Raw genomic sequence first — 27,626 nt, 5'->3', positions numbered from 1 at the left:
GCTTTCAGCCCTTCTTTCTGTTCTCATACCTCAGGGCGAGACTTCCAGCCACTATGAACACAATGTTAAATAAGATAAGAATCTCAGGAGAACTTGTAAAATGCAGGTGCTACTGCATTTAAATTCTTGTCTTTGCTTTGGAAACGCAAAGAGATAAGCGATGTGGGGTGAAGGAACGTTACTGTGTACCCTGGCCTCACTAATTAGGTGTGGACACTAAATTAGGGAATAGACAATACCAGGAATTGGTAGCCTCCGAAAGCAAGGATTGAACAACAGTTCAAATATGACAGATCTGGATTCAAAAACCTGGCCATTCCACACACTCACTCATGTATAATCTTGGGCAAGTTTCTTTAACTTTCTGAGCCTATAAAATGGGCATAATATTTACATTATAAGGTTATTTTTGTTAAATGGAGTGAGACTCTGTGCGTGAAGTACATTGAATAATAAATAACTGGTAGATATTACTCAAAAATTTATTCATTTTTCTGCTTAAAAAATGTTTTATAGGAATGCAAGACATTAGGTCACAATATCAAGACAAAAGGCAAAGGGCCAACCCAGGTGTTCTGGGCACACAGTACAAACCTAGATCCACTCCCTGAGGGATTCTAAAGTAGGTTTCCTGAAGTAGGTAAGACTGTCTTCTTCATCGGTCCCAAGATACACTCAGAGGGCTGATTTATACCAGCCTGTTTGCACTTCAGGGTGTAGAGAATCAGGTGATTGAAACTCTCAAAGTACCTGAAGGATGGGGCTGTGTTTGTGGTGGCCGTGAAGATGCACCACTCAGAGCTGTTGGAGTGAAACTGACTCGTGGTCCAGCCACTATGCTCTGAATCTACACTTGCAACAAGGCCCTATTTCCCATGAGCTGCTCCCAGCCAATTACTAGACACAACAGGGGTACAAACACAGGCCCACCTGGAGCCCCACTAGCAGGCAGCTTTGGCTCAAGGACTCCCAGTGCCCTGGCTCTAGCTTCTTTCCCAGATCCTCTTTTGTTTCCTTGTTCCTTTGCAGGGATCAGACGTACTTCACACTCTGACTGCTGGCTCCCAGCCTCCTCCCTCCCTCCCCTTTTTCCTTTAGAAGTATTTGCCCTAATGAATGTCTTGTGTGTCTAATCCTGCCTTATCATCTGCTTTTCCAAATGCTGGAGCTAACACAGTATTGAAAAGAAAAATCATGTAACAGAGCACAGCTAAATAGCGTAAAGGAGTTTAGGAAAATTCCCATTGGGCACCATTTACGGTAATCATGCAATTGTTTAAAACAGTGCCCTAAACAACATGCTGCCCCAAGGCCCAGCCCTCCCTCCAGTCAGAGGAAACCTTAAGCAACACGGCATCATTTCACACTGTCATCTGCAGATCTGGCTCCCAGCTCTCATATCTTGGCACCAAGCTTTATAAAACTTGCCCCGTTCCTTTTCCCAAAGACTTACTTTCTTGTCTGATTTACCCTCACCTGGGTGGTTGGGATTGCGTTTACTCGGTATTAGACCCTGTCCTCAAACTTGGCTGCACAAGAGAATCACCTGGAGCTTTTCTCTGACATTCCAGTACCTGGACCGTGACCCCCAGAGGGTTCTGATTCAGCTGGTCTGTGGTGGGCCTGGGCCTGGTTTCTGTTTTAAAGCTTCTGATAAAGCTCCCGCTTCTGTTGTGCAGTCAGGATTGAGAACCATTGCTCTGCGTGAAACCAAAAAAATGAGTCTGCCCACCCTCATGAGTTTAGCTCAATCTGCAAAGCTTGGCTAGAAAACTACCAATCGACATTTAAACCTCACCAGCCAACATGGTGACAAAATTAGCAAAACTCAAGTACTTACAGATGCGACACGAGTGACTGTAGAATGATGTATTTCCTCATATTCAGATGTGAATGTGGATAGACTAGCAGATCCCGTAGGAGAAGTATGTCACAGTCCTGTTGCCAGAATACCGTGAGCCACTCCATAGACAGAGCAGGTCTGTGAATGCGGCTTTACTTGACGGGCCCCCAGCTCTTTTATTTACATTCATGAGCTACCAGATGTGTTTTGCGGTAGTTGGTTGAGTCTGGAGCCCACCTGTTCATGCAGTGAGGGGAATTCTCGGCACCAGGGCTGGGAATGTTGGCAATGGCCTCTAGAAGTGGAGTGTAGCTCCTGCCTGCCGCTCATCGGGCTGGTTAAAACCTTGCATCTTCTCCCTGCAGAGCGAGGCCGGTTGTGACGGTGGGAGCCCAGCTTCTCCTGCACCCAGTGATCATCAATCTGGAAAATAAAACCTGCCTGATTCCAGAATCTACGGCATCTGTGGCCTGGTGAGTCCGTGCAATGCTTCTCGTCCTCTCGTGGACTCAGGTCACCTGGAGATCTTGTGAACGAGCAGCTTTTGGGGCTGTAGCTCTGCGGTGGGGCCTGAGATGCGACATTTCTGAAGAAGGTCGGAGGGGGTGCTGATGCTGTGGGTCTGTGCACCAAATCTGAGTAACTAGGAGTTAGTCTTTCAAAAGGAAAAATGTATCTCTGACACAATGCTGATCTTTTGCTGTCGACTCATCATGTGAAGGCCATTTCCCCAATCTACAGGCTCCACGTACAATGAGAAACAAAAACACAAAATTCCTGACCAAACAAATCTTGGAGATCTCTTTTAGAATCTTGGCATGCTAAAATAAATATTAACCAAACTGAAAATATAATAAAATACCTTGATGCTTGCATTTGCATATGTTTATGATACCACTCTTCAGATACATGTATTGTCCTTTTTTTTTTTTTCCAAAATGTCAGGCTTGAGGTAAACTACTCAGTTTCCTGTGCTGAAAATAGATGTCAGTTTTATAACCTCACATGTATACAGTGAGACAGAAGGTAAACGTTATAAAAATAGAGATTTTTGTATCCTCAGCTGTCTTTTTGTGGCCATGATCTCATCATCAGGAATAGCAGTAGAATTATGGTTCCTCTCGCTGGGCTGTAGGAGAGCACGGCTTATATAGCTGCCGAGAATGTTCCTTCTGAATCTGGTCAGTCACCGAAGGGAGTAAGAAAAAGAACTTGACTTCAGCACAGCTCAAGAAAATGCCACTCTGCTTCTCAATATGTAGGTCCTCCAGGGTCAGAAGTCTGTCATATTGGGCAATGTCTTAGGGTATATCCTCTGAAAAATCAACAAATATTTGGAGCATTTGAGGTTTGCCTCCACTTTCTGGAAGATGTGGTCTAATTCAGATGATGTGGTCAGTTCCTGGCAAAGTCAGAATGCAGAGCACACCAGTCTAGACCCATAGAAGTTATTCCCAGCCAGTTTCGGCATGTTGCTCATGGACTTGGACAGGGGTTCATACTGGAGTCAAAGTCTTTGAGGGTGGAAGATGCAGGGTGTGGAGGACCCTGAAGAATTCTTTGAAAAACATTCTTTTCTGGGCCCTCTTGATTCAGGGAGGCCTGTCTTCCCCTTAAGCAGCTTCTGAAAATAGCTTGGAAGTGCCCTGAGCACATTTTAAAATGGTATGAAACCATAAAATAATACAATGAAAACCTGATCCAAGAAAAACATGTGAAAAAGCCAGCATCTCTCCTAACCCTGGATGAAATGACCATGAAATGAACGAGTGCTACTTGGACACAAGTATTAAAACTTTGGTATTTCTCCCAATAGTCCTGTGTTCACACCTTCATAACTGAATGGATTTCTAGACTGAGCTCTTTAAAGGATATGTGTGGGGACTTCCCTGGTGGTCCAGTGGTTAAGACTCCACGCTCCCAATACAGGGGGCCCGGGTTCGATCCCTCATCAGGGAACTAGATCCTACATGCAGCAACAAAGATGCCGTGTGCCACAACTAAGACCTGACACAGCCAAAATAGATAAATAAATATTTAAATAAATAAATAAAGCATATGCGTGTGGCACACTTTGGTATAAAATGTTGTTACAAACTAGATCACCTTTTCTAAATAAATTTTGGTTTTTGAATTTTTTTTAAATGTCAATGTTTTTAACAGATTATGGACTCTGGTTTTATGGAAAGAATATTACTTTTCAAACAAGAAAATTTCTTTCTTTTCATGAACTCTTTTACTGTTGCATTAAATCAGATTGCTTAGATGGAATACAATTTATGTGGGCAAATTACAATTATTTATTTGATTCCATTGCATACATTTTCCGAAAGGTGTTTCACTTTCACATGCAAAAATTTTGAATGGGTGACTCAGAGTATTAGAAGACAGAAAATTAACAGCAGGCTCAGTCTCAAATGTGTTTCCTGGATACTTTTTAAATTTATTATGGGAATTTAGCTCAGTTTTTCCAAAGTGATTGAAAGGCATTTATTGATTTTCTCTTCTGTAATTTTTGTCTGTATTTGATATAACCTTGTATTGTACATCTGAAAACTATTAAGTAAACCTCTAACTGGGAAATAGTTCTCCATTTCCCTCAGTGTGAATTTCTGTGCCTTTTAAACAGCTGTGTAGTTTTATAAAGTTTCTGCTACTTGCATTTCTAAACTAGAAAAACAAAATAAAGCCAGCCCATAAATATTCATATAATTGTTATCTAATGAGAAAAAATAAAACTAGTTGGTAAAAAATTTTTATAAATTTGAAAGTTCTTAACTATCCCATTTTCAAATTTGAAAAAAAACTTTTCAGATACATTTAACCTTATGTAAAACCTGATATTTGCTATTATTGAAAGAGTATTAAGTTGGTTATATTAAAAAATGAATTGCTTTGTACTTTTAAGTTCTGTTTCACATTTATCTCATTCCTCCTTCCCTCTACGTGGCTGTGAGCACCGTTACATCACAGGGTCATTATTCCAACCATTCTTGCATCAGGTTAGGACTAGCGTTAGATTGATTTGTAAGGTACTGTCCTGCCTCCTGACAACACGAGAAGTACAGCCCAACAGTTTCAGTTAGAAATTATGTGATGAGGGGTCTGGGCTAATTTAATGGGTTTTTTTTGGTTCCAATCAGACCTATTCATATTGACTATGATCATAAGTGCTGCTTTGAAATTTTAATTCTAATTTAATACTAATTCACAGCTTTCTCTGACAACTCCAGTGTGCGTTATAATTAGGTATAGACCTGTGAGTGTACCTACTTATCTGTTGTATAAAACATGTGATATATACGTTTGTATGTTTATATATAATATAATATAACATAATATAAGTGCTTTTCTAAATTCAGAGTGAATATTTCAGTGAGGTTTTCTCTTTAGATCAGAGCAGAGTGCTTTGAAAGTTACAGCTTGGCAACTCTTTTCTGCTAAAGACATCTACAAACCAAAAAGTTTAGGTTGGAGTGCTGTTATCAATAATTCAGTAAACCATAGCAGTTATTTAAACTTGTATGAAAAAGTTAAAATCATCCACTTAATGATATAAAGGTAACAGAGAGGGGGAACTAAGAAGTATAGAATAACACTGACATGTAATTCATAAATCGAGTAACCCTTCAGCTGATAACATCATTTTTCAATCAAATTCTTCTCACAAGGAGGAGATAATGTTCACATTTATAACTTTATTTCTTTTTCAAAGATTTTTATTGCTTCTCAATTGTGTTAAACAAAATACTGTATGTAAAATTATTTTAATCTATGGTTATGTTGATAATTTTATTACAAATAGTAATTTTTTATGCTTTCATCTATTTTTTATCAGTTACAATTTCCACAGTGACACTATATATCCCATTAAAATTCACTGAAATATTTTAACTGCTTTTGCTATTTCAGGTTTTTTTTTCATCAATTAGTTTTATTTTATTTTTTGTTGTTTTTAAACACTTTCTTGGAATATAATTGCTTTACACTCTTGTACCAGGTTTGGAGGTACACCAAAGTGAATCAGCTGTATTTATACATATATCCCCATACCCCTCCCTCCCGCGATTCCCTCCCACCCTCCCTATCCTGGCCCTCTAAGGCATCACCCATCATCAAGTTGATCTCCCTTTGTTATACAGCAACTTCCCACTAGCTATCTATTTTACACTTGGTGGTGTATATATATCTATGCTACTCTCTCACTTCATCCCAGCTTCCCCTTCGCCCCCCGCCTCCTCAACCCCGTGTCCTCCAGTCCATTCTCTGTATTTTTAGATTCTGTATACATGAGTTAGCATACAGTATTTATTTCTCTCTTTCTGGCTTACTTCACTCCATATGACAGACTCTAGGTCTATCCATGTCATTATATATAGCTCCATTTCATTCCTTTTTATGGCTGAGTAATATTCCATTGTATATATGTGCCACATCTTCTTTATCCATTCATCTGTTGATGGGCATTTAGGATGCTTCCATGTCCTGGATATTGTAAATAGTGCTGCAATGAACACTGTGGTACATATTTCTTTTTGGATTATGATTTTCTCTGGGTATATGCCCAGTAGTGGGATTACTAGGTCATATGGTAGTTCCATTTTTAGTTTTTTAAGGAACCTCCAAACTGTTTTCCATAGTGGCTGTACCAACTTACATTCCCACCAACAGTGCAGGAGAGTTCCCTTTTCTCCACACCCTCTCCAACATTTATTGTTTCTAGATGTTTTGATGATGGCCATTCTGACCAGTGTGAGATGATACCTCATTGTGGCTGTGACTTGCATTTCTCTAATGATTAGTGATGTTGAGCATCTTTTCATGTGTTTGTTGGCCATCTGTATGTCTTCTTTGGAAAAATGTCTATTTAGGTCTTCCGCCCATGTGTGGATTGTGTTATGTGCTTTTTTGGTATTAAGCTGCATGTGCTGCTTGTATATTTTGGAGATTAATCCTTTGTCCGTTGCTTTGTTGGCAAGTATTTTCTCCCATTCTGAGGGTTGTCTTCTTGTCTTGTTTATGGTTTCTTTCGCTGTGCAAAAGCTTTTAAGTTTCATTAGGCCCCCTTTGTTTATTCTTGATTTTATTTCCATGATTCTAGGAGGTGGGTCAAAAAGGATCTTGCTTTGATGTATGTCATAGCGTGTTCTGCCTATGTTTTCCTCTAGGAGTTTTATAGTGTCTGGCCTTACATGTAGGTCTTTCATCCATTTTGAGTTCCTTTTTGTGTATGGTGTTAGGAAGTGTTCTAATTTCATTCTTTGACATGTAGCTGTCCAATTTTCCCAGCACCACTTATTGAAGAGGCTGTCTTTTTTCCATTGTATATTCTTGCCTCCTTTGTCAAAGATAAGGCGCCCATATGTGTGTGGGTTTACCTCTGGGTTCTCTATTCTTTTCCACTGATCTTCCTTTCTGTTTTTGTGCCAGTACCATACTGTCTTGATCACTGTAGCCTTGTAGTATAATTTGAAGTCAGGAAGCCTAATTCCACCAACTCCGTCTTTCCTTCTCAAGATTGCTTTGGCTGTTCAGGATCTTTTGCATTTCCATACAAATCGTAAGATTTCTTGTTCTAGTTCTGTGAAAAATGCCATTAGTAATTTTATAGGGATTGCATTGAATCTATAAATTGCTTTGGGTACTATAGTCATTTTCACAATGTTGATTCTTCCAGGCCAAGAACATGGTATGTCCATCTGTTTGTATCGTCTTTGATTTCTTTAATCAGTGTCTTATACTTTTCAGCATACAGGTCTTTTGCCTCCTTAGGCAGGTTTATTCCTAGGTATTTTATTCTTTTTGTTGCAATGGTAAAAGGGAGAGTTTCCTTAATTTCTCTTTCTGCTCTTTCGTTGTTAGTGTATAGGAATGCAAGAGATTTCTTCACATTAATTTTGTATCCTGCAAATTTACTAAATTCATTGATTAGTACTAGCAGTTTTCTGGTAGAGTCTTTAGGGTTTTCTATGTATAATATCACGTCATCTGCAAAGAGCGACAATTTTCCTTCTTTTCCAATTTGGATTCCTTTTATTTCATTTTCTTCTCTGATTGCTGTGGCTAAAACTTACAAAACTATGTTGAATAATAATGGTGAGAGTGGGCACCCTTGTCTTGTTCCTGTTCTTAGAGGGAATGCTCTCAGTTTTTCACCATTTAGAATGATGTTGGCTGTTGGTGTGTCATATATGGCTTTTATTATGTTGAGGTAATTTCCTTCTATGCCCATTTTCTGGAGAGTTTTTATCATAAATGGATGTTGAATTTTGGCAAAAGCTTTTTCTGCATCTACTGAGATTATCATATGGTTTTTATCCTTCAATCTGTTGATATGATGTATCACATTGATGGATTTGCATATATTGAAGAATCCTTGCATCCCAGGGATAAACCCCACTGGATCATGGTGTATGATCTTTTTAATGTGCTGCTGGATTCTGTTAGCTGGTATTTTGTTGAGGATTTTTGCATCTATATTCATCAGTGATATTGGCCTGTAATTTTCTTTTTTTGTGACATCTTTGCCTGGTTTTGGTATCAGGGTGATGGTGGCCTTGTAGAATGAGTTTGGGAGTGTTCCTTCTTCTGCTATGTTTTGGAAGAGTTTAAGAAGGATAGGTGTTAGCTCTTCTTGAAATGTTTGATAGAATTTGCCTGTGAATCCATCTGGCCCTGGCCTTTTGTTTGTTGGGAGATTTTTAATCACAGTCTCAATTTCCTTACTTGTGATTGGTCTGTTCATATTTTCTATTTCTTCCTGGTTCAGTCTTGGAGGATTGTACTTTTCTAAGAATGTATCCATTTCTTCCAGGTTATCCAATTGATTGGCATATAGTTGCTTGTAGTAGTCTCTCATGATCTTTTGTATTTCTGCACTGTCTGTTGTTCCTTCTCCTTTTTCATTTCTAATTCTGTTGACTTGCGTCTTCTTCCTTTTTTTTCTGATGAGTCTGGCTAATGGTTTATCAATTTTGTTTATCTTCTCAAAGAACCAGCTTTTAGTTTCATTGATCTTTGCTATTGTTTCCTTCATTTCTTTTCCATTTATTTCTGATCTGACCTTTATGATTTCTTTCCTTCTGCTCACTTTGGGGTTTTTTTTGTTCTTCTTTCTCTAATTGTTTTAGGTGTAAGGTTAGCTTGTTTATTCGATATTATTCTTGTTTCTTGAGGTAGGACTGTATTGCTATAAACTTCCCTCTTAGAACTGCTTTTGCTGTGTCCCATAGGTTTTGGGTTGTTGTATTTTCATTGTCATTGATTTCTAGATATTTTTGATTTCCTCTTTGATTTCTTTAGTGATTTCTTGGTTGTTTAATAGCGTATTGTTTAGCCTCCATGTGGTTGTATTTTTTACAGTTTTTTTCAGGTAATTGATATCTAGTCTCATGGTGTTGTGGTTAGAGAAGATGCTTGATATGATTTCAATTTTCTTGAATTTACCGAGGCTTGATTTGTGACCCAAGATGTGATCTATCCTGGAGAATGTTCCGTGTGCACTTGAGAAGAAAGTGTATTCTGTAGTTTATGAATGGAATGTCTTATAAATATTAATTAAGTTGAGATGGTCTAATGTGTCATTTAAAGCTGTGTGTCCTTATTTATCTTCTGTTTGGATGATCTGTCCATTGATGTAAGTGGGGTGTTCAAGTCTGCTACTATTATTGTGTTACTGTCGATGTCCCCTTTTAAGGCTGTTAGCTTTTGCCTTATGTATTGAGGTGCTCCTATGTTGGGTGCATAGATATTTACAATTGTTATATCTTCTTCTTGGATGGATCCCTTGATTATTATGTAGTGTCCTTCCTTGTCTCTTGTAATAGTCTTTAAAGTCTAATTTGTGTGATATGAGTATTGTACTCCAGCTTTCTTTTGACTACAATTTGCATGGAATATCTTTTTCCATTCCTTTACTTACAGTCTATATGTGTCCCTTGGTCTGAAGTGGGTTTCTTGTAGACAGCATATAAAAGGGTCTTGTTTTCGTATCCATTCAGCCAGTCTGTCTTTTGGTTGGAGCATTTAATCCATTTACATTTAAGGTGATTATTGACCTGTGTGCTCCTATTACCATTTTCTTAATTGTTTTGGGTTTGTTTTTGTAGATCTTTTCCTTCTCTTGTGTTTCCTGCTTAGAAAAGTTCCTTAAGCAATTGTTGTAAGGCTGGTTTGGTGGTGCTGAATTCTCTTCACTTTTGCTTGTCTGGAAAGCTTTTGATTTCTCTGTTGAATCTGAGTGAGATTCCTGCTGGGTGGAGTATTCTTGGCTGTAGGTTTTTCTCTTTCAAGACTTTCAGTATATCCTGCCATTCCCTCTGGCCTGCAGAGTTTCTACAGAAAGATCAGCTATTATCCTTATGGGTTTTCCCTTATATGTTACTTGTTGCTTTTCTCTTGCTGCTTTTAATATTTTTTCTTTGTGTTAATTTTCATTAGTTTGATTAATATGTGCCTCAGTGTATTTCTCCTTGGATTTATTCTGTATGGGACTCTCTGCGCTTCTTGGACTTGATTATTTCCTTTTCCATGTTGGGGAAGTTTTCCACTATAACCTCTTCAAATATTTTCTCAGACCCTTTCTTTTTTTCATCTTCTGGGATGCATATGATTCGAATGTTGGTGTGCTTAATGTTGTCACCAAGGTCTCTGAGACTGTCTTCCATTCTTTTTATTCTTTTTTCTCTTTCCTGCTCTGTGGCAGTTATTTCCCCCATTCTATCTTCCAACTCATTTATTCGTTCTTCTGCCTCAGTTATTCTGCTGTTTATACCATCTAGAGTATTTTTAATTTTGGTTATTTTGTTTTCCATTACTGTTTGTTTGCTCTTTAGTTCTTCTGAGTCCTTATTAACTGTTTCTTCTATTTTCTCTATTTTGTTGTCACAATTTTGGATCATCTTTACTATCATTACTTTGAATTCTTTTTCAGGCAATTTTCCTATTTCCTCTTCATTTATTTGGTCTTGTGGGTTTTTTTCCTGTTCCTTTGCCTGCATGGTGTTTCTTTGTTTTCTTATTTTGTCTAATTTACAGAATTTGCTCTCTCCTTTCCCTATGCTGCCTAGTAGTAATTCCTCTTGTTTCTGCCCTCTGCCCCCTGTGGTGGGGTTTGTCCAGTGTCTTGAGTAGGCTTCCTGGTGGGGTGGTCTGGTGTCTGCTCTCCAGTGTGTGGCTCTGTGTCTTTTCTCTCTGATGAGCAGGGCCATGTCAGGTGGTGTGTTTTAGGGTATGTGTGAGGTTAATATGGCTTTAGGTAGTCTGTGTGCTGATGGGTGGGTTTGTGTTCCTGTCTTGTTTGTAATTTGCTGTGAGGTGTCCAGCACTGGCAGTTGCAGACAGTCAGATAAAGCCAGGTCTTAGACTCTGATACAGCGTTCTGTGAGAGTTCCCTGATGTTAATCTTCCCTGTGTTTGAGGACTCCCTAGCAGTCTAGCGTCCTGGATTCAGTGCTCCCTCCCCAGAGCCTCCTACTTGACTTCTGATGGAGTAGTCCAGACTTCAGAGGTTGCTTGTCCCAGCAATAAACAGGTTTAAGGAAGATTGTCCAAGCCCCAGACTAATGGCAGAGTGTTGAGTCAAACAAATACCAGTTATGTTGGGATCTTTGCAGTCCTTTCTGGTGTCTGAGGTCATCTGCTGGTGTTCAGCTGGTTCTCTGTGGGAATTATTGCATCTTTTCATGTATTCCTGATGCATCTGTGGAGATGCATGCATTCCATGTCCTTCTACTTCGCTGCCATCTTTCTGCTCACAAATAGGAATTTATCTTATACAACCTAATGCGTTTTGTCTATTCAGTGTAAGGATGAATAGAAAAAAAGTCAATGGACAATTTTAACATATAACCAAGTAATTCCAAAGAAAGTCAGACATAAAAAATTCCAATTTTGAAAGCCAGACCTGCTACAAAATTTAAAGATGTGATTAACTATTTGTCTTTCTTGAATAATTCCAATTGAAGTAGAATTGGGCTGGAATCTGTGATTTCTCTGGGGAAGTGGTACAAACACTTGAAATAGCAAAGACATCTCGGGAAACGTTTGGCTTAATGGTATGTGGCAAATTATTTACCCTGAAGGGAGACATTGACTGAGGTCACGGGAGCTAGATGAATCCCAGATGTGACACATCTTCATTATATTTGACACAGGAAGCTGACACATCATTAAAGCATGACTAGGGATTATTTACTCCTTTTGGATTCTGTAGAAATATTCAAATCACACTAGAGTATTTACTAGTAAAAACATTAAGGCTGTCATTAAATCATACTTAAGTATTTTCTTACATTTTCACTTTCTTAGAAATGTGGAAAAGCTCCATCCTGAATACTGGCTCTTAGAGCTTGACATTTTTCTGTAGGGAGGTCAGCACATGCAGAGTCAGGCAGAGACCACTGGTGGGTCCTCATTCCCTCCGTGGCCACAGGACAGACCCAAGTGCAGGCCATGCTAGAAAGCCATGGCAGGTACCTCCCTGGATTGTTTAGGGCATGTTCAAGGCAAAACTATAAAGGTCTCTCCTGCATATCTGTCCTCTTTTTACTGACCTTATATACCTTATATACATTGTGCTTACTGAGCCTGAGACAGCCACTCTATGCTCCCCATTTTTTTTCTTTCTCCCTTCCCTCTTCTGGTGTCTCTGCCTCAAATTATATCCCGACACTGGCAAGTAACTTCCAGGTTCCTATCTCCTTCCAAGGAGAGAGGATTATAGACATGCTCCATGCCTCTCAGAATTAAATCCAAATTCTTTTTTTTATTGAAGTGTGGTTGATGTATAATATTATATAAATTAAAGGTATACAGTATAGTGATTCACAATTTTTAAAGGTTATACTCCATTTATAGTTATTATAAAATATTTGTATATTCCCCATGTTGTACAATATGTCCTTGTAGTTTATTTTATACCTAATAGTTTGCACATCTTAATGCAAATTCTTTAACGTGATTTTCAAAGCCCTGTTCCCTACAGATCAACCCAGCCAGCCTCACCTCCTACAGCTTTCTCGTCCTGCTCCAATGCATCAAAAACCCCCGATTCCTTCAGGTTCCTCAAGTTGGGGTCACATGCCTGCTCACCTCCAAGCTCTGCCACTAGGTGTCCCCTTGCTATTCTGCCCAATTTTTCACTCCCTGGCACATGAAAGATATTCATATGCATTTCATGAATAAAGGCAGCAAGTATTTGATCAATTAATCCACTGACTAAATCAGTCGACCTCTAGTAATATTTTAAGTGTTACCTTCCTATGTAATGTTACCTTTCTTAATCATATTAGAATTGTGGGATTATATATATATATATATTTTTATAAGTACATGTATTAGTAAATAAGTATATGCATATTTATTTGTTTAGGGGTGTGTGTGTGTGTGTGTGTGTGTACTAAGAGAAATATAGAGGAAAAATAACATATTCATTTTATCTGGGGTAAAGTAAAGGAAGATTGCTACTTCAGATTGAAAAGTTTATTAACCAATAAATTACTATTATTTCCCCTAGCTTTTCTTTAAGAGTGTGTGCATCGGTGGCTGGCCAGAGCATTTCAAACACAATAGGTGAGCATATTTTCATTTTCCCACTCCTATGCCACAGTAAGAAAAGTCAGCAATAAGCATTTCATGGCACAGACCATATAAAGCTTTCAAAGAGCTCTTTATCAGCACCAAGATTTCTATGATAAATATGGGAACGTCTACATAAATATTCCTTGAATAATTGGTACTGTCTGTAAGAACAGACATAATTTTGGGGGAAATGACTTTTTGTGTAAAACATTATAAAACAAGTTTTTTAGCTTGGGAAGTATTTCATCAAATCTTTGCAGCTCATGTGTTATTTTTGATCCCAACTATGGAAAAAATGTTTCCTGAATAAGCAAGTTGAAATAAGAATTCATATCTCTGATAAAGTGCGGCATTCACTGAATAGTTTTCCTTTCTGCATTCTATTTGCTTTATGTCTGTCCTCTAGGCCTGACTGCCGAGGTGCAATTAGATTCCCTGAAACAAAAAGGAGCCATTAAACGCACGCTCTTCCTTGATAACCATCAGTCACATCTCATCTTCCCTCTCGTGATAAAGGGGCAGAAATCCCTCCAATGCCAGGATTTTATCATTTACCTCCGAGTAAGTGTTCCAGAATCACCTTTCTGGCCTCTAATATTGAAGTCCCAATTCCAACCATTTTTCTTCATTTAACCATCCCAGTGGTTCACATAGACCCACATCTATTTTTCACTTTATAGGAGGAAACTTTAAGACCACACACTCCTCTGTTGAGTTTGACTTCAGCCAACCTAATGATATATTGCTATTAATTCCTAAGCTGCTTCTTTTTTTTTCTTTTAATTTTTATTAGAGTATAGTTGATTTACAATGTTGTGTTAGTTTCTGCTCCTAAGCATCTTCTTGTTTTGAATACACTCTTTAGCTGTAGTGCTAACTCAGGTGGTTTTCATTTCTAACTCTCTCCCCCCAAAAAAACATAAAAGTTAGACACAATTTATTTGAATTTTTGTCTTACGTGAGAATGTTTGGCCAGATTTTATCAACGTGCATTTCTGAGCCAACTTAGGCAAAGGATGAAGCATTCAAAGGCTTTATTAAAAGTAAATTATAATTATATTTTTAAAGCAATGTATTTTTACAACTCCTAAACCTACCATGAAATAAAAAAGCCAAAATGTGTATGACACAGTGATTTCATCTTCTTACCAGTGGTGAGGTGGTGAAGGCTCTTTTCATTTGGTCTCCTCTCTGAGGGGATACAGTAAGGGCAAAGCCGCAGAAAGCAGTTTACAAACACATTCTAGAATGAAAAGCTGGTGCACGACCCTCGTGTCCCATTATGACTGATGCTGGCACCCAGCTGAAGGGTAGCATGCCCACTCCACGGTTTGGGAGTTCCTGTGTGCCCAGACCTTGCTGCTAATGCTACTCCCTCACCCCCCAGGAAAGTTCTGGTTCTTTTTCTAAGGGAACTTCAGATATGCTGAAGGTGTTTTGAAGTTCATGCAAACAAGGACTTTAAAGAGATGTTAAGAAAGGAAGAGAATCAAGAGGTTTTCTTCCTCTGAGCCCAGGGCAACATAAATTCTGCCAACCTCATCAAAATAAAAATCCCAGTTCATAAAACTCTCAATGATGTTTACTGTGCATGTAATTTTTTTTTTAAGCTCTTTTTTTCCTTTTTTTTTTTAGCTCTTTATTGGAGTACAATTGCTTTACACTGTTGTGCCAGTTTCTGCTATAAAACAAAGTGAATCAGCTGTACTTATACATATATCCTCATATCCTCTCCCTCCTGCGACTCCTTCCCACCCTCCCTACCCCACCCCTCTAAGTCATCAGCCATCATCGAGTTGATCTCCCTGTGTTATGCAGCAGCTTCCCACTAGCCATCTATTTTACATTTGCTAGTGTATATATGTCAATGTTACTCTCTCACTTCATCCCGGCTTCCCCTTCACTGTCTCCCCACCAGCTATGTCCTGAAGTCCGTTCTCTACGACTGCATCTTTATTCTTGCCCTGCCACTGGGTTCATCAGTACCATTTTTTTAGATTCCATATATATGCGTTAGCATATGGTATTTTTAACTGTGCAGTTTGACCAGTCCACGTGTTCTGCTGAAGATCTGGAGAACCTAAAGTTTTCCTCTACCTGATTCCAACTCTGAACATACACTCATTAAGCTGGCTCCTCTATGCCACATCCATCAGCGTGTGCCTCACCCCACTGGGGTGGTAATTACTTCATCATTCGTTTTCATTGGCCAAAGTCAACTGCTGCCTGCCTTTCACTGACTAACATCTTGCAGCCATTTTACGGAGCCTTTCTCGAGTTTGTAATTACTTCCCCTAGGATGAAACTGAATTCCGAGATAAATTATCTCCAATCAACATTAGTTTGAATTACAGTTTGGATGAATCCACCTTTAAAGACAGTCTGGAGGTGAAACCAATTTTGAACTACTACAGGGAAAACGTTGTTACCGAACAGGTAGGTCCTGGATGGTCTTTGATGGTGTGTTCTCAGTCAGGTCCTGGGCATTGCTTCTGTGACCTTAAGACGAAATCCAGCCTCTTTTGTCTTCATTCCTGCACACACACTTGTAACATTTGCGAGATTTTCCGAACATGTTTCCTGAAACACTGCATCCCTGTGTTTTCGGAAGCCCTTCCCCTCGTGCAACCAAGATTTAATTTGTTCAAAATGTAGCTGTAATAGAAGCAATACAGCCTGTAATCCTCAAAACATCGCCAGAGTAGCATTCTTTACAGACTTTTCAGAATGAATTGGAATCGGGCTCTTAAGTAAACTAGCCTATGTGGGGAGGTCACTGCCAAACACCAAGTTTCTAGCAGGGAAGAGTCATGAAGAGTGAAAGGAAAGCTTTGGTTTAACTTGTGGGATCATTCATAATTTTTAAGAAAAATGATGGGATTCACATTTTCCCAGATTCTTCCTGATACATGTTTTTCCACAACACAGGCTCACATCCTGGTCGACTGTGGAGAAGATAACATGTGCATTCCTGACTTGAAGCTGTCAGCTAGACCGTAAGTTTAAATAAATAAACTTGTCCATTTTATCTAATGGAATACAGGTGTTTATTTAAAGCTTCTCTGGAGAAAGTATACACTTCCAGCCACTACCCAAAAAAAGTACACTGCGTGAAATTCTTGAGCTTGGCTACACTTTGGGTTATCCTGTGGTTTGGGTCCATTGTTTGTCATTAGTGTCAAGTGGCACACCCTAAGATTTTGCCTGGGCCGCTTCATCTTTCAGCAAAAGTGGGGGGGAAATGTTTTTTGTTTGAAGTTAACTCATCTCTGGGTGGTTCCGGTTGTATTTATTTGCCTCTGTCTCATGGGCAAAGGATTCAGACAGGCTGGTTCCATCTACAACTTCACTGAACTAGTTTTAGCAGCACCCCGTGACTCAAAGCCATCCTTAAAATGGTCAAAACAAAATCAGTTTTGATTTACTGAAAAAAAATGTTAATGGCGCTTGATGAAGCAAAAGCAGAAGGTTTCATAAAATCAAATAAGAATCAAAGGACTTCCTGGTTGCTTGTGATGGAGACTGACCAGCCCAGCACTGGTTTTGCACTGCATTGTGTTATAGAAGGAAATGGGACGAAAAGGTTAAACAGCCTATGGTGGAAAAAGCAGATTCGTGCTCCTCCCCACCCCGCAACCCATCCCCACCCCAGGAACTATATCACTGCCAATGTTTGGAATCTTCACGGTAACCTCTCAAGAGGACTTCTTCCAAATTTCATAATTTAGCCAGTGTCCAAAGCAATAGCGTTTTGTTTTTTTTTTTAATTGGAGTATAGTTGCTTCACAATGTTGTGTTAGTTTCTGCTGTACAGCAAAGTGAATCAGTTATATGCATACATATATCCACTCCTTTTCAGATTTCCTTCCCATTTAAGGGTCAAACGTAGGCATTTCCAAGTGCTGGTTCAATTTGAAGTTTGGAGTGACTTAAATTTCCTCAAAATACCTCAAAGTCTTCGATGAGCTATTTGAGATCTTCCTTTACCTGCCTCTTTCTTCCCTCTTATTTTCCACTTTGCATTACACGCGCCTTCCCCTCCTGCTTTCTAAACCATCTCTCTCCCTCTTCCCACTGCCCATCTTCCTCCTGTGGGATGTTTTCAGTGACCTGCTGAAGCTGCCTCCTTCTGGTTTGTGAGCCAATTGTTACCTTTCCAGGAATTTTTGCTGGCAGACTGTTAGGTATGTTGGTAGTTTGAAATTGGTCACGGTGGGAGGATTTACACCCCTGGAATCACCAAATGCTCTACTTGGTGGTTGTTTGTTTCACTTTGTTTTTGAGAAAGAGCTGTTACTTTACCATACAGTTTTTAAGTGTCACTTTCCATTTACAGTTATTACAAAGTGCTGGCTGTATTCCCCATGTCGAACAACGCATCCCTGAGCCTATCTTACACCCAACAGCGTGTACCTCCCGCTCCCCCACCCCGGTGTTGCCCCTCCCCTCCCCCGACTGGTAACCACTGGTTTGGAGAACTGGTTGTTAAACATTTATCAGCACACCCCTGGGTGTTTTCCTGACCTTCTCATCCAGACATAGTTTTGATGCTTCTCATCACCCCCTTGTGACAATCCATCTTGTTTTTGTCCCAGTCTTGCATGTCCACATCTTCCTCTAAGTCCTTGAATAAAATAACCATGAATCCAGAGACGTATCGTACCTAATGATCTTTTTTAAACTGCAATTTTAGAGATAAGCATGAGGTCATCATCGGAGATGAAAACCACCTTCTGCTCATAATCAATGCGAGAAACGAAGGGGAAGGTGCCTATGAAGCTGAGCTCTTTGTGATAATTCCAGAAGAGGCCGATTACGTTGGGATTGAACGCAGCAACAAGGTAATGCCTGCAGGTGATCTGGAGGAGAAAAAACGTGGGTACCACGTTGAATCATCTTAGCTGAGAGGTTCTTCCTCAGGAAAAGGAAACAAAACGGCACCTTATTGTGTTAAGCAGGATAGCAATGGTCCAACAAGGCAAGATGGTCTTAAGCAGCAGGAATGTCTTTCTTGGCCACAGTGCAAAGATAAACTGGCCGAAGACTGGGAGCTGAAACAAGGAAGACTCCCGTCTGAAAGAAGCAGCTCATCAAAGTGATCCATCAGTTACACTCCCAAACTAACTCCCACCCTCCCCGGCTGTTTTCTGGCCTTTGCTCTGAGTTCCTTTATGCTTCAAGAAGGTCCCAGGAGGTCTGGTTTTCATTACTGCTTATGGGGGAAAGTCAGACCAATCCCAACTGAGCACTGAAAAACAGCCCAGATGGGCACTGGAAAGGAAACATTCATTTTTTTTTTCGTCTTAGTCCACCTTTTTGAGACCGGGACCAAGAAAAAGCCAGGTTTTCGTCATTTGCTAGTCCTGCAATGCCACTATTCGTTAAACTGACGGCAATGCTTTTTATAGATCTCCTTTCCTTATCAGAATATGAATCTTCCCAATCAGAATATCCTCAGGTTCTGCTAGCAAACAATTGTAAATACACTGAAGGATACAGAAAAGTCCCTTGGTTGCAGAGATATACAGACTCACAGTAAAGGGCAGAGACCATGTTTCACACTTAAATAGTCATGCCTGCAGTTCACGTAGAAGTCAGCACAATGAGTGTTACTTAAATTCTTGCTGATGTACGTCTTCATTTAACTGAAGTTTATTAAAGATCTGCTACTTTCCAAAAACTGCATCCTCTTGGGAATGTGCACATCCTAATGATTAAATAATTTAATGAAAAATAATTCCTCTTAAGGAGGTGCTCACAACTGTTGTGATATCAGTATTTGAAAGGATTTACAAATGTGGGGAGTACAAAATTCTCTGTGCACACCTCTAGTCTCATGACTTATGTTTTGGCTGAATCATCTTCTCAGTGAAAAAATAAACCCCGAGGAGCAGTAGTCAAGTATCTTTGACAGTTCTAAAATCATCACGAGTTTCTGTTGAAGAAATTTGTAGGAACATATCACCTAGGAATACCTGTATGCAAATAATACATAATCAAACAAACAATGAAGCTCAAGTATGTTATTTTTTAAAATGTTCCAGGGCTCTTCCTATATTTTTATTTCAACTCCCTTTCTGTCCCTCCATCCCGACTTTGTTAAACAAAGCATCTATTCAAAATGCTCTTCTTTTAGCAAAACATCCAGTTTACTGTTCACTTTGTTGGGTGGAAAACATAGGAAACATTTATCATTTCTATCTTTGGCTTTAAACATTACAACAGACATTATCCATAATCTCCAATGAGTCCTTAACTATTTTTCCTCCATCAATTTCCCTTGGGCAGAATTTGAATTTGACATGACTAAGCCACATTCTAATTTCTTCTTTGTTTTTAAGCAGTTTGAAGTTTGTGTCCCTTTTTATTTATACTTGGTTTAAGTTTTTTTTTTAACAATTTTCTCTCAAGGAGAAAAATATGAGGGATTATCTGATTGTCAGTTTTGTTGTTCTTTGGTTAAAAACATTCATCTTTTTGAAAATGTGGATGCTGATCATCTCTTGCTCTGGAGACCTTAACAGAGCCAGCCTTTATAATTCTTTTCGGTGACTTTTCTTCTAAGACCCATGTGCTTTATTTTTTTATTATGATTGTTGTAAAATATATGTAACATAAAACGTACCATTTTAACTCTTTTGAAGTGCACAGTTCAGTGGCATGAAGTATAATCACACTATCGTGCAACCATCACTACCGACCCTCTCCAGAACATTTTCATCATCCCAGACTGAAACTCTGTACCCAAGAAACACTAACTCCCTCTTACCCTCTTTCCCCAGCCTCTGGTACCCAGCATTCTACATTCTGTCAGTATGAATGTGTCTATTCAAGGGACTTCATACACACTCCACTCCTCTTTCTCAACCCACCTCACACTCAGTGCGTCCAGAACTAGACGTCATCTTCCCACGCTCCTCCTCCTCTCCCTAGTCTATCTCAGAGAGTTGCACCAGTCTCTACCCAGTTTCTAAAGCCTAAGTCAGTCCTACACCTGTCCAATCCGTATCCTCTCTCCATCTCACTCCCACGGTCACTGCCTTCCTCCAGGATGGCACAGTCTTCTCCCGAGAAAACTACACCAGTCTTCTAACTCATCCCTTCATCTTCCAGCCTCCAGCCTCTTCCCTGTACTGGAAGCCCTCTTTCTAAAATGCAGACTTGACTCTGTCACTCTCTGGCTCAAAACGCTCTCTAGCTGCCCACTGCTCGTAGGATAAAGTCCAGATCCCTGAGATGACTTACAAGGCCCTTAATTACATCCCCCTTGCTATTCTCCTCAGCCTCATCACAAGTCTTGCGTCTTTCCTTTACCCCCCCCCACCCTAACCCTAGAGGGATGGGATTTCTTTCCCATTTCTGTAATATCTGTGCACTCTCCTGCCCCAGAGAGCTCACACCTGCTGTTCCCTCTGTAACTCTACTGTCTCATCCCTTTTGTCCAGCTTACTTCTTACCACTCACCCTTCAGACCTCAGCCTAATAATGACTGAGTCTGCTGACATTCACCAAACAGTTGCTATGAGCTGGGCTCTGCTCTGAGCTCTTGCTCAGATTAAGTTTTCGATTTACTTAATCTTTATAACAGTCTGATGGAGAAACGGCAAAGCTATCATTAGCCCCATTTTATAGATTAGGAGGAATTCTGAAACATGCCCAAAGTTCCACAGCTATTATGACAGCTCAGCTATCAGGTCCAGGCACTTCCTCCAGGCAGTCTCCTCTGGTTGCTTACTTCTGTGGGCATGTCCTCCTCCATCACTGTGAATTTCTGCTCTCGTGAAACTTAACAAACTGTACTAATTGTGTGTTTCCATTGCTTGTTACAATTGCTTGTGATTCCTTATTATACTTCTTATAAGAATAGAAAATTTAAGGAGGACAGGGGCTTTTTTTTTTTTTTTTAAATCAGTGCCTGGTAAGTGGCAGCTACACAGTAAATATTTTCAGTGAATGAATAAAACTCTAAGAGCTATGAATGGACGTGAACAAGTTAGTCCCAAGAACAGCTGAGGAAAATAATCTAGAAATATCTAGAAAAACAATCATTGTTTCTCCCACTCAGAGAGAGGAAATAAAGGTTAAAAAAAGAAAAAGGGTGGGGGATCTGGGGAGAGAAAAGATCTCTGATTGATGTGAAAAAGCTATTTCTAGAGAACTGGGAAAAAATGTACACATGACTTTCAACCTTCAGATAAGATAAAAATATTTACTATAGAAACCAAATCCTTGAATTATATTCAAGGGACACGTGGGTATTTGGAAAGTTTTTGCTGGGTTCTTTTTTTTTTTTTCCTTGTTTTTTCTTGTTTTCAGGATTGAGTTAATAATCCCAACACAAAACATCTTGGTACAATTAGGGTTAGTTATAGATCCTTCAGAACTTGAATACATGCTAAAGTGACATTTGAGAAGCAAAAATATTACCAGTTTTTTGAAAATATGTTTCTTATCTCCTTAGGATACTAACATGTCACTCAGGTTATTTGGAAAGAGCAGGTATTAAATGCGGCCTCTGAATATCAGAGATTGCACTTCTTTCTCATGAGTTGAAACAGACCTTTCGATAGCTGATGGCAGGAAGAGGGCTGTATACTCAGCTATGTGCTTGTCCATTTCATTTCAGGATCCTGGTAGGAAAGAATGGAAGCTAGTTTTGCTCTGTATCTCCTGATACCATCTACTACTTTGTGCTGGACATTGTTCTGGGCACTGGGAATAGAACAGATACAAAGAACCCCTGCGCGCTTGAGCTTATTTTCTTAAAGCGTATGATTTACCCAGATAATTCTTGACTTAGATATCTGGGGTTTGTTTGCCTTTCTTTGTTTCGGTTTTGGCTCTTGGTTTTTCTCAACAAAGTGGAAAGAATGGAAAGGAGATGGTTTCTGAAAATTTACTTGAAAATTCACAATACTTTCTAAAATGAAATTTCAAGACAGCTGACAGACGGATAAGTGGTCCTCGTACTTGGAACCCTCTTCCACGGTCCTCTCTTGGGGTCCTTTGTGAAAGTCCTCATTTTGCAAGCTTATCTTTCGGAATGAGGCTGACAGGTAATATATCAGTACACTTAACAAGTTAGAGTGAAATAATGGATAAACATATGTAGCTATTACCAAAGGCAAGAGCGGGGCCATGGGGACATTAGGTTTTGAAAGATGGAAAGGGGCTCAGGGTGGAGATCCAGCTGTGGATTTCTAGCCTGAAGACACAGGGGGAGCTGTGAGCAGAGGACACAAGAATAAACCTCCTTTACTTTCCCCTCCATTGGGTGTAACCTTGAGGCCTTCTCCAGCACACAGCTCTAAGCGCCTCTTTAAACTTGAGTTCTTGTACATTCTAATCAGAACAGGATATGGGGCAAAAAGGGAGACGGAAAGCAGTGGGTAAACATAACAATGTTCTCTTCCCATCTTAAGTATTTATAGGATTGAACTAAGATTGGGTGTGTAATCTCAAAACGGAACCATGGTATGGAAAAATTTGTGTCCAGAGCAATCCTCTTGCAAATGGTCATTGGGTCGATAAGCTATACATCTTGCTGTCATTTCGCGTGTGCAAGAATTAATTTGTTGTCATGTGTAATTATCCATGATCTTCATGGCACGAATTGAACATGAACAGTAGTGAAAGTCATTTCAAAATTGTTCATGTAAATATTCTACTAAGCATTTTTGGGGACTTCTCTGGTGGTCCAGTGGTTAAGACTCCACACTCCCACTGTAGGGGGTGTAGGTTCCAGCCCTGGTCTGGGAATTAAGATTCCACATGCCACGAGGCCCAGCCAAAAAATAAATAAATAAATAAATATATATATATATAATTTTTATATATAAGATATATATTTTTATATATTATATATTTTTATATATAAAAATAAATATATATATATTCTACTAAGCATTTTCTTCCTCAGTGACTCAATGAAACACAATAACTGTGTTTACCCATCCAACACGTTTCTTCTTTACTAAACTTTGGCTTTTCTCACACATTTCTCTTCTGAGTTGATGGTCACGTGAATCTTTGGGCTCGGGCACTCACACAGGTGTTTGAAATCAAGAGGAACTTCCCAGCCCACAGCACTGCTTTTGCGACAGGATGTCGTTTATTCTGCCCCCTGACTCCACGCTGGTGTTCTTTCCCGCTGCAGGCATTGCGACCGCTGAGCTGTGAGTACAAGATGGACAATGTCACCCGAATGGTGGTGTGTGACCTCGGAAACCCCATGGTGGCTGGAACAAACGTAAGAGAAAGCCAGACACACTTAACTGATTTCTGTCTAATTGAATTTTAAAGAGAACTAATGGAGAGCCCCCCAACTTAGCACTCAGCAACTTAGCACCTGGCAACTAAAACCAATGAGGCAGGAAATTCCCAGGGTGGTGGGATTTCCCATCATAACCCACTCGGAGTGGATAATCTGAGCTTCAATACACAAAATGATGAATGTTTTCACATGCCTTCTTTTGTCACTCTTACCTATCTTCTCAACAAATCTCTAAAAACTATTTTTTTTCCTACAGATTTTTTCTTGAATATTTTTTCTTTGAATTTCACTACAAAATTTTTCCTTGACTCCAAGAACTACAATGTAAAGGATTTAAGAAAGAACAGAATTAAGAATTTTAGAAAGATGGTTAAACATTTATTTTAGATATATCTCCCATATGAATATCATTCACAGTATTTTCATATTAAAATATTACCACAATCCAGGTTTTAAAGCAGCTTTACCAGGTCTGTATTTTCCATGCATCTTACTTGATGAAGAATAATGCATAAAATTGTAGCAAGAAAAAAGAAAGGGTCAATCATGATCTGTAACAGGCTTATGAAAGAACAAGGAGTCGTCTTTTTCTTTCTTTGTCTGCAGATTTAGGAACTTCTCCTTCAAGATTACTTGCGGACAATAAATTCATTTTATGCCATTGCAGTTTAAGTATACACAGAGTAACATCTTGCAATAAATATCACAGTAGAAATCTTTATTTTATAGAGTCATAAATCAGAAAAAAAAAACCCTGAAATCTGCAAATACTACGTAATTGTTACAAATTAAACATATGTATCCCTCTGTTTTAAATTAGATGTTTATGATTCGTTGATAATGAAATGGCCTGTTTGAAAAAACCTTTCTGTAAATGTGTAAGTGTGTAGGTTTGTATTAGAACAGCTTCCCAAAGCATCTTCCAATGAGTGTTAGCCTTTTGAGGTAAGCCTTTAAAAGGGAGCCCTGTAGTCACTGCTGAGACTCATATCCTCCTCTGGGACATTCAGGTGCCTATTTGCATTTTAAAGGTGCTGAGAAGTTTCTGCAGTAAGGAAACCTTCTAGCCCAGTGTTTCTCACATTTACTTAAGCCTTTGAAACTTTGTATCCAGTAACACCTATTCCCACTTTATACCCTAGGATATTGTGATAAAACAATATATTTGCCTTTTTACATCCTAAATTGATGATCATTCAATTGATCCTCTGTATTTAAAAGATATGCCAAGCTGTAATCTAGTAAACTCACTTCTTGGGTCAAAAAAAAGTAAATATTTAAACGAAAGATAAACATTTATAAGAGATTTTTATTGACTAATACATATTGATTGCCCTCTGTGTTATAAACCCATCACTGGGTGTTTTGTGTGTGTTATCTCATATAATTTTCACAACGACCATCAATCCTATGAGTCAGGTATTTCTCCCATGTTACAGATGAGGAAACCGAGACTCAGAGAAATCAAATGAATTACCCAAAGTCTCACATAATGAAGAACAGAACCAGGATTTGAACCAGACCTCAATAAAGAGCCCACGTTCTAGCAGGTCTTCAAAAATTGGATAAAAACTAATCAATAACAGATGAGATTTTTCAACGAAGCCATGAAAGATAGAATGGGATGTCTAAGCTGAGATAATAGAACATTTTTCACTAGAATCCTTTTATCTAGAAGCTAATAAATCCCTTTGGCTAGCTTTCAAGAAAAATTCAACCACCCAATTTGATAGGAAAAGATCTACCTAAGGCCAGAGAGAAATGAGTTGGCATGGTGGTGATGGTGTTAGCATCTATAGGTGACCAGGCACTCATTCCTTTTTCATTATTAAAAGTGTTAAATCCAGACCAGAGATCATCTAAGGTCATCAATGACCAAGGATAATCTTGCAACAAAAACTGGACACCAGTGTCGTTCAAAGTGGAGGATAAAAATGGCAGTGTGGTCTTAGCCACCAATGTGTTTTTGTGAAAAGATGTCAACCCATTTTACCAGCAAATAATCTTTAGAAGTCAAGGAAGTAAATTGTTTGTATTCGTTTATCTCTGAGGTCTATAGTAGAAGAAACCTAATAGCTTTCTTATCTCACCCTTGAATGCCCTTAAACACATCAAATTTTATTGCATTCTGTTTTCTTATAAAACACTTTGATTTATTTACTTCTTTATTTTGTACTTCTAAGAGAATACTCTCAGTGGGTTGTAGTAAAATTCCAAATGTAAAAGCAGTCCTAAATATTAAAAAGCATCACAAATTGCCAGGATTAATTATTCTAGCCCCAATATTTTTTAAAAAATAGTTTTCAAGTGACTTTTTACTTTAACAAAACATTCAAGGTTGTAATTCAGAAGTTTACTTCTGATTTGTAAGTAGTAACCTCATTTTCATACCATAGCTTTAGTCATATAAAATATTTATATACCAATATATACCAGTAAGAGCTGTAAGAATTCACAAAGTCTCTCAAGTAGGATAATAATAATAAAAAAAAAAATAGTGGCTCAACAAAGCCTCTTTAGAATCAATGCCCAGAGATCTGGCTTTTGATTCTAATTAAGAACATATGTGTCTCTTATCAGTATGAAATTGTCACACCTTCAGTGTATCTTCATCTCGTGCTGAATAATAAAAGACCCACATTAACAATAGGCCTCCCCACAATACAGTAAGGCCCCCATCACTGGAAGCGTACAAACAAGGGCACACTCTTTTTTATTTGTTTTTACTTTTTTTTTTAATATTTATTTGCAAACAAGGGCACACTTTTGCTGTTGTTTTTGTTTTTTCTTTTTTTAATATTTATTTATTTATTTATTTGGCTGCACTGGGTCTTAGTTGTGGCATGTGGGATCTAGTTCCCTGACCAAGGATCGAAGCCAGGCCCCCTGCATTGGGAGCTCAGAAGCTTAGCCACTGGACCACCAGGGAAGTCCCCAAGGGAACACTCCTTTTCACCATTCTTTCAACCATTTTTAATTATACCCCTTCTATATGCTGGTACGAAGCTGGAGTCTGATAATATCAAGATGGAAATGTACAATCCTCATTCCATAGGAAACTTAAAATTTAGCAATATCATAGGCTGAGTTAAGGGAGAGTAGCCAAGAAGGAGACAAAGAATAAAGAGAACATTTCTGCCTGACCTGGCCCGTGGGAGTGGAGGATGCGTTGCAGGAGGGTCTCTTGTCCTGAGCTTTGAGGCACGAGTAGGAGTTCTGCAAGCAGAAAAAGCAGGAGAAGACTTTCAAAGTTTCTAAAGAAGAGAGAAGAGCATGTGCAAAGTCCCAGAGGTCTGACAGAAAACTTCACATTTGAAATTGTAAAGGAATTCATCCTGGCTGGGGCATAAGGACGCATAGACTTAATAATTAGGCACACCTGGGTTTAAGTCCCAGTTTCTCCATTTGTCAGCAGTGATACCTTGGGCAAGTCACATCGAAATGGGACAATAACTATCTGTAGGACTATTTGGAGCAATGCATTGATAGGGTGTATGGAAAGCCACCAGGGCAGTACCTTGTTTGCAGCTCATTCGGTAAAGGCTAGTGAAGTGATGATGATTTATGATCAAAATGATGGTTTATTATTAGTTCATATTATTACTGGTTCATAATAACATGAGTTTTTATTGCTGGTTTGATTCTCATAGTATAGTGGCTGTGAGTCCCAGGTTCTGGAGTTGGCTTGTAGCGATTTCAGTTCCAACTCTAGAGTTTATTTGCTCTGCACCTGGAATGGGGCACTTAACCTCCTAATCCTCAGATTGCTGCTGGACTGTAAAATGTCACCATTCACAGCATCTACCTTGTAGTGTGGATGTTGTGATTACATGAGACATTGCATGTAAGGCTTAGTACAGCACGTGGGAGCATAAGTAATATAATTATATGCCTTAGCTGTTATTTTTACTTCCTTATTTATATTATCAT

The 27,626-nt window shown here is 39.0% G+C and overlaps 1 protein-coding gene across 1 annotated transcript in view; it reads left to right on the top strand.

The window, feature by feature from the left end:
- The window catches only part of ITGA8 (integrin subunit alpha 8), a 171,380-nt gene that overhangs the window by 88,684 nt on the left and 55,070 nt on the right, over positions 1-27,626 (top strand). The window contains exons 15-21 of the mRNA XM_057732743.1: positions 2,209-2,316; positions 13,359-13,414; positions 13,830-13,984; positions 15,722-15,859; positions 16,352-16,419; positions 18,117-18,264; positions 23,580-23,672. Of these exons, the coding sequence (XP_057588726.1) occupies positions 2,209-2,316; positions 13,359-13,414; positions 13,830-13,984; positions 15,722-15,859; positions 16,352-16,419; positions 18,117-18,264; positions 23,580-23,672 (766 nt within the window). The remainder of the gene's footprint in view (positions 1-2,208; positions 2,317-13,358; positions 13,415-13,829; positions 13,985-15,721; positions 15,860-16,351; positions 16,420-18,116; positions 18,265-23,579; positions 23,673-27,626) is intronic.

The sequence above is a fragment of the Hippopotamus amphibius genome, chromosome 4 (assembly GCF_030028045.1).
Source record: "Hippopotamus amphibius kiboko isolate mHipAmp2 chromosome 4, mHipAmp2.hap2, whole genome shotgun sequence".
Classification (NCBI taxonomy): Eukaryota; Metazoa; Chordata; class Mammalia; order Artiodactyla; family Hippopotamidae; genus Hippopotamus; species Hippopotamus amphibius.
The sequence above is the reverse complement of the archived record's forward strand: the minus strand, read 5'-3'. Positions and strand labels throughout refer to the sequence as shown.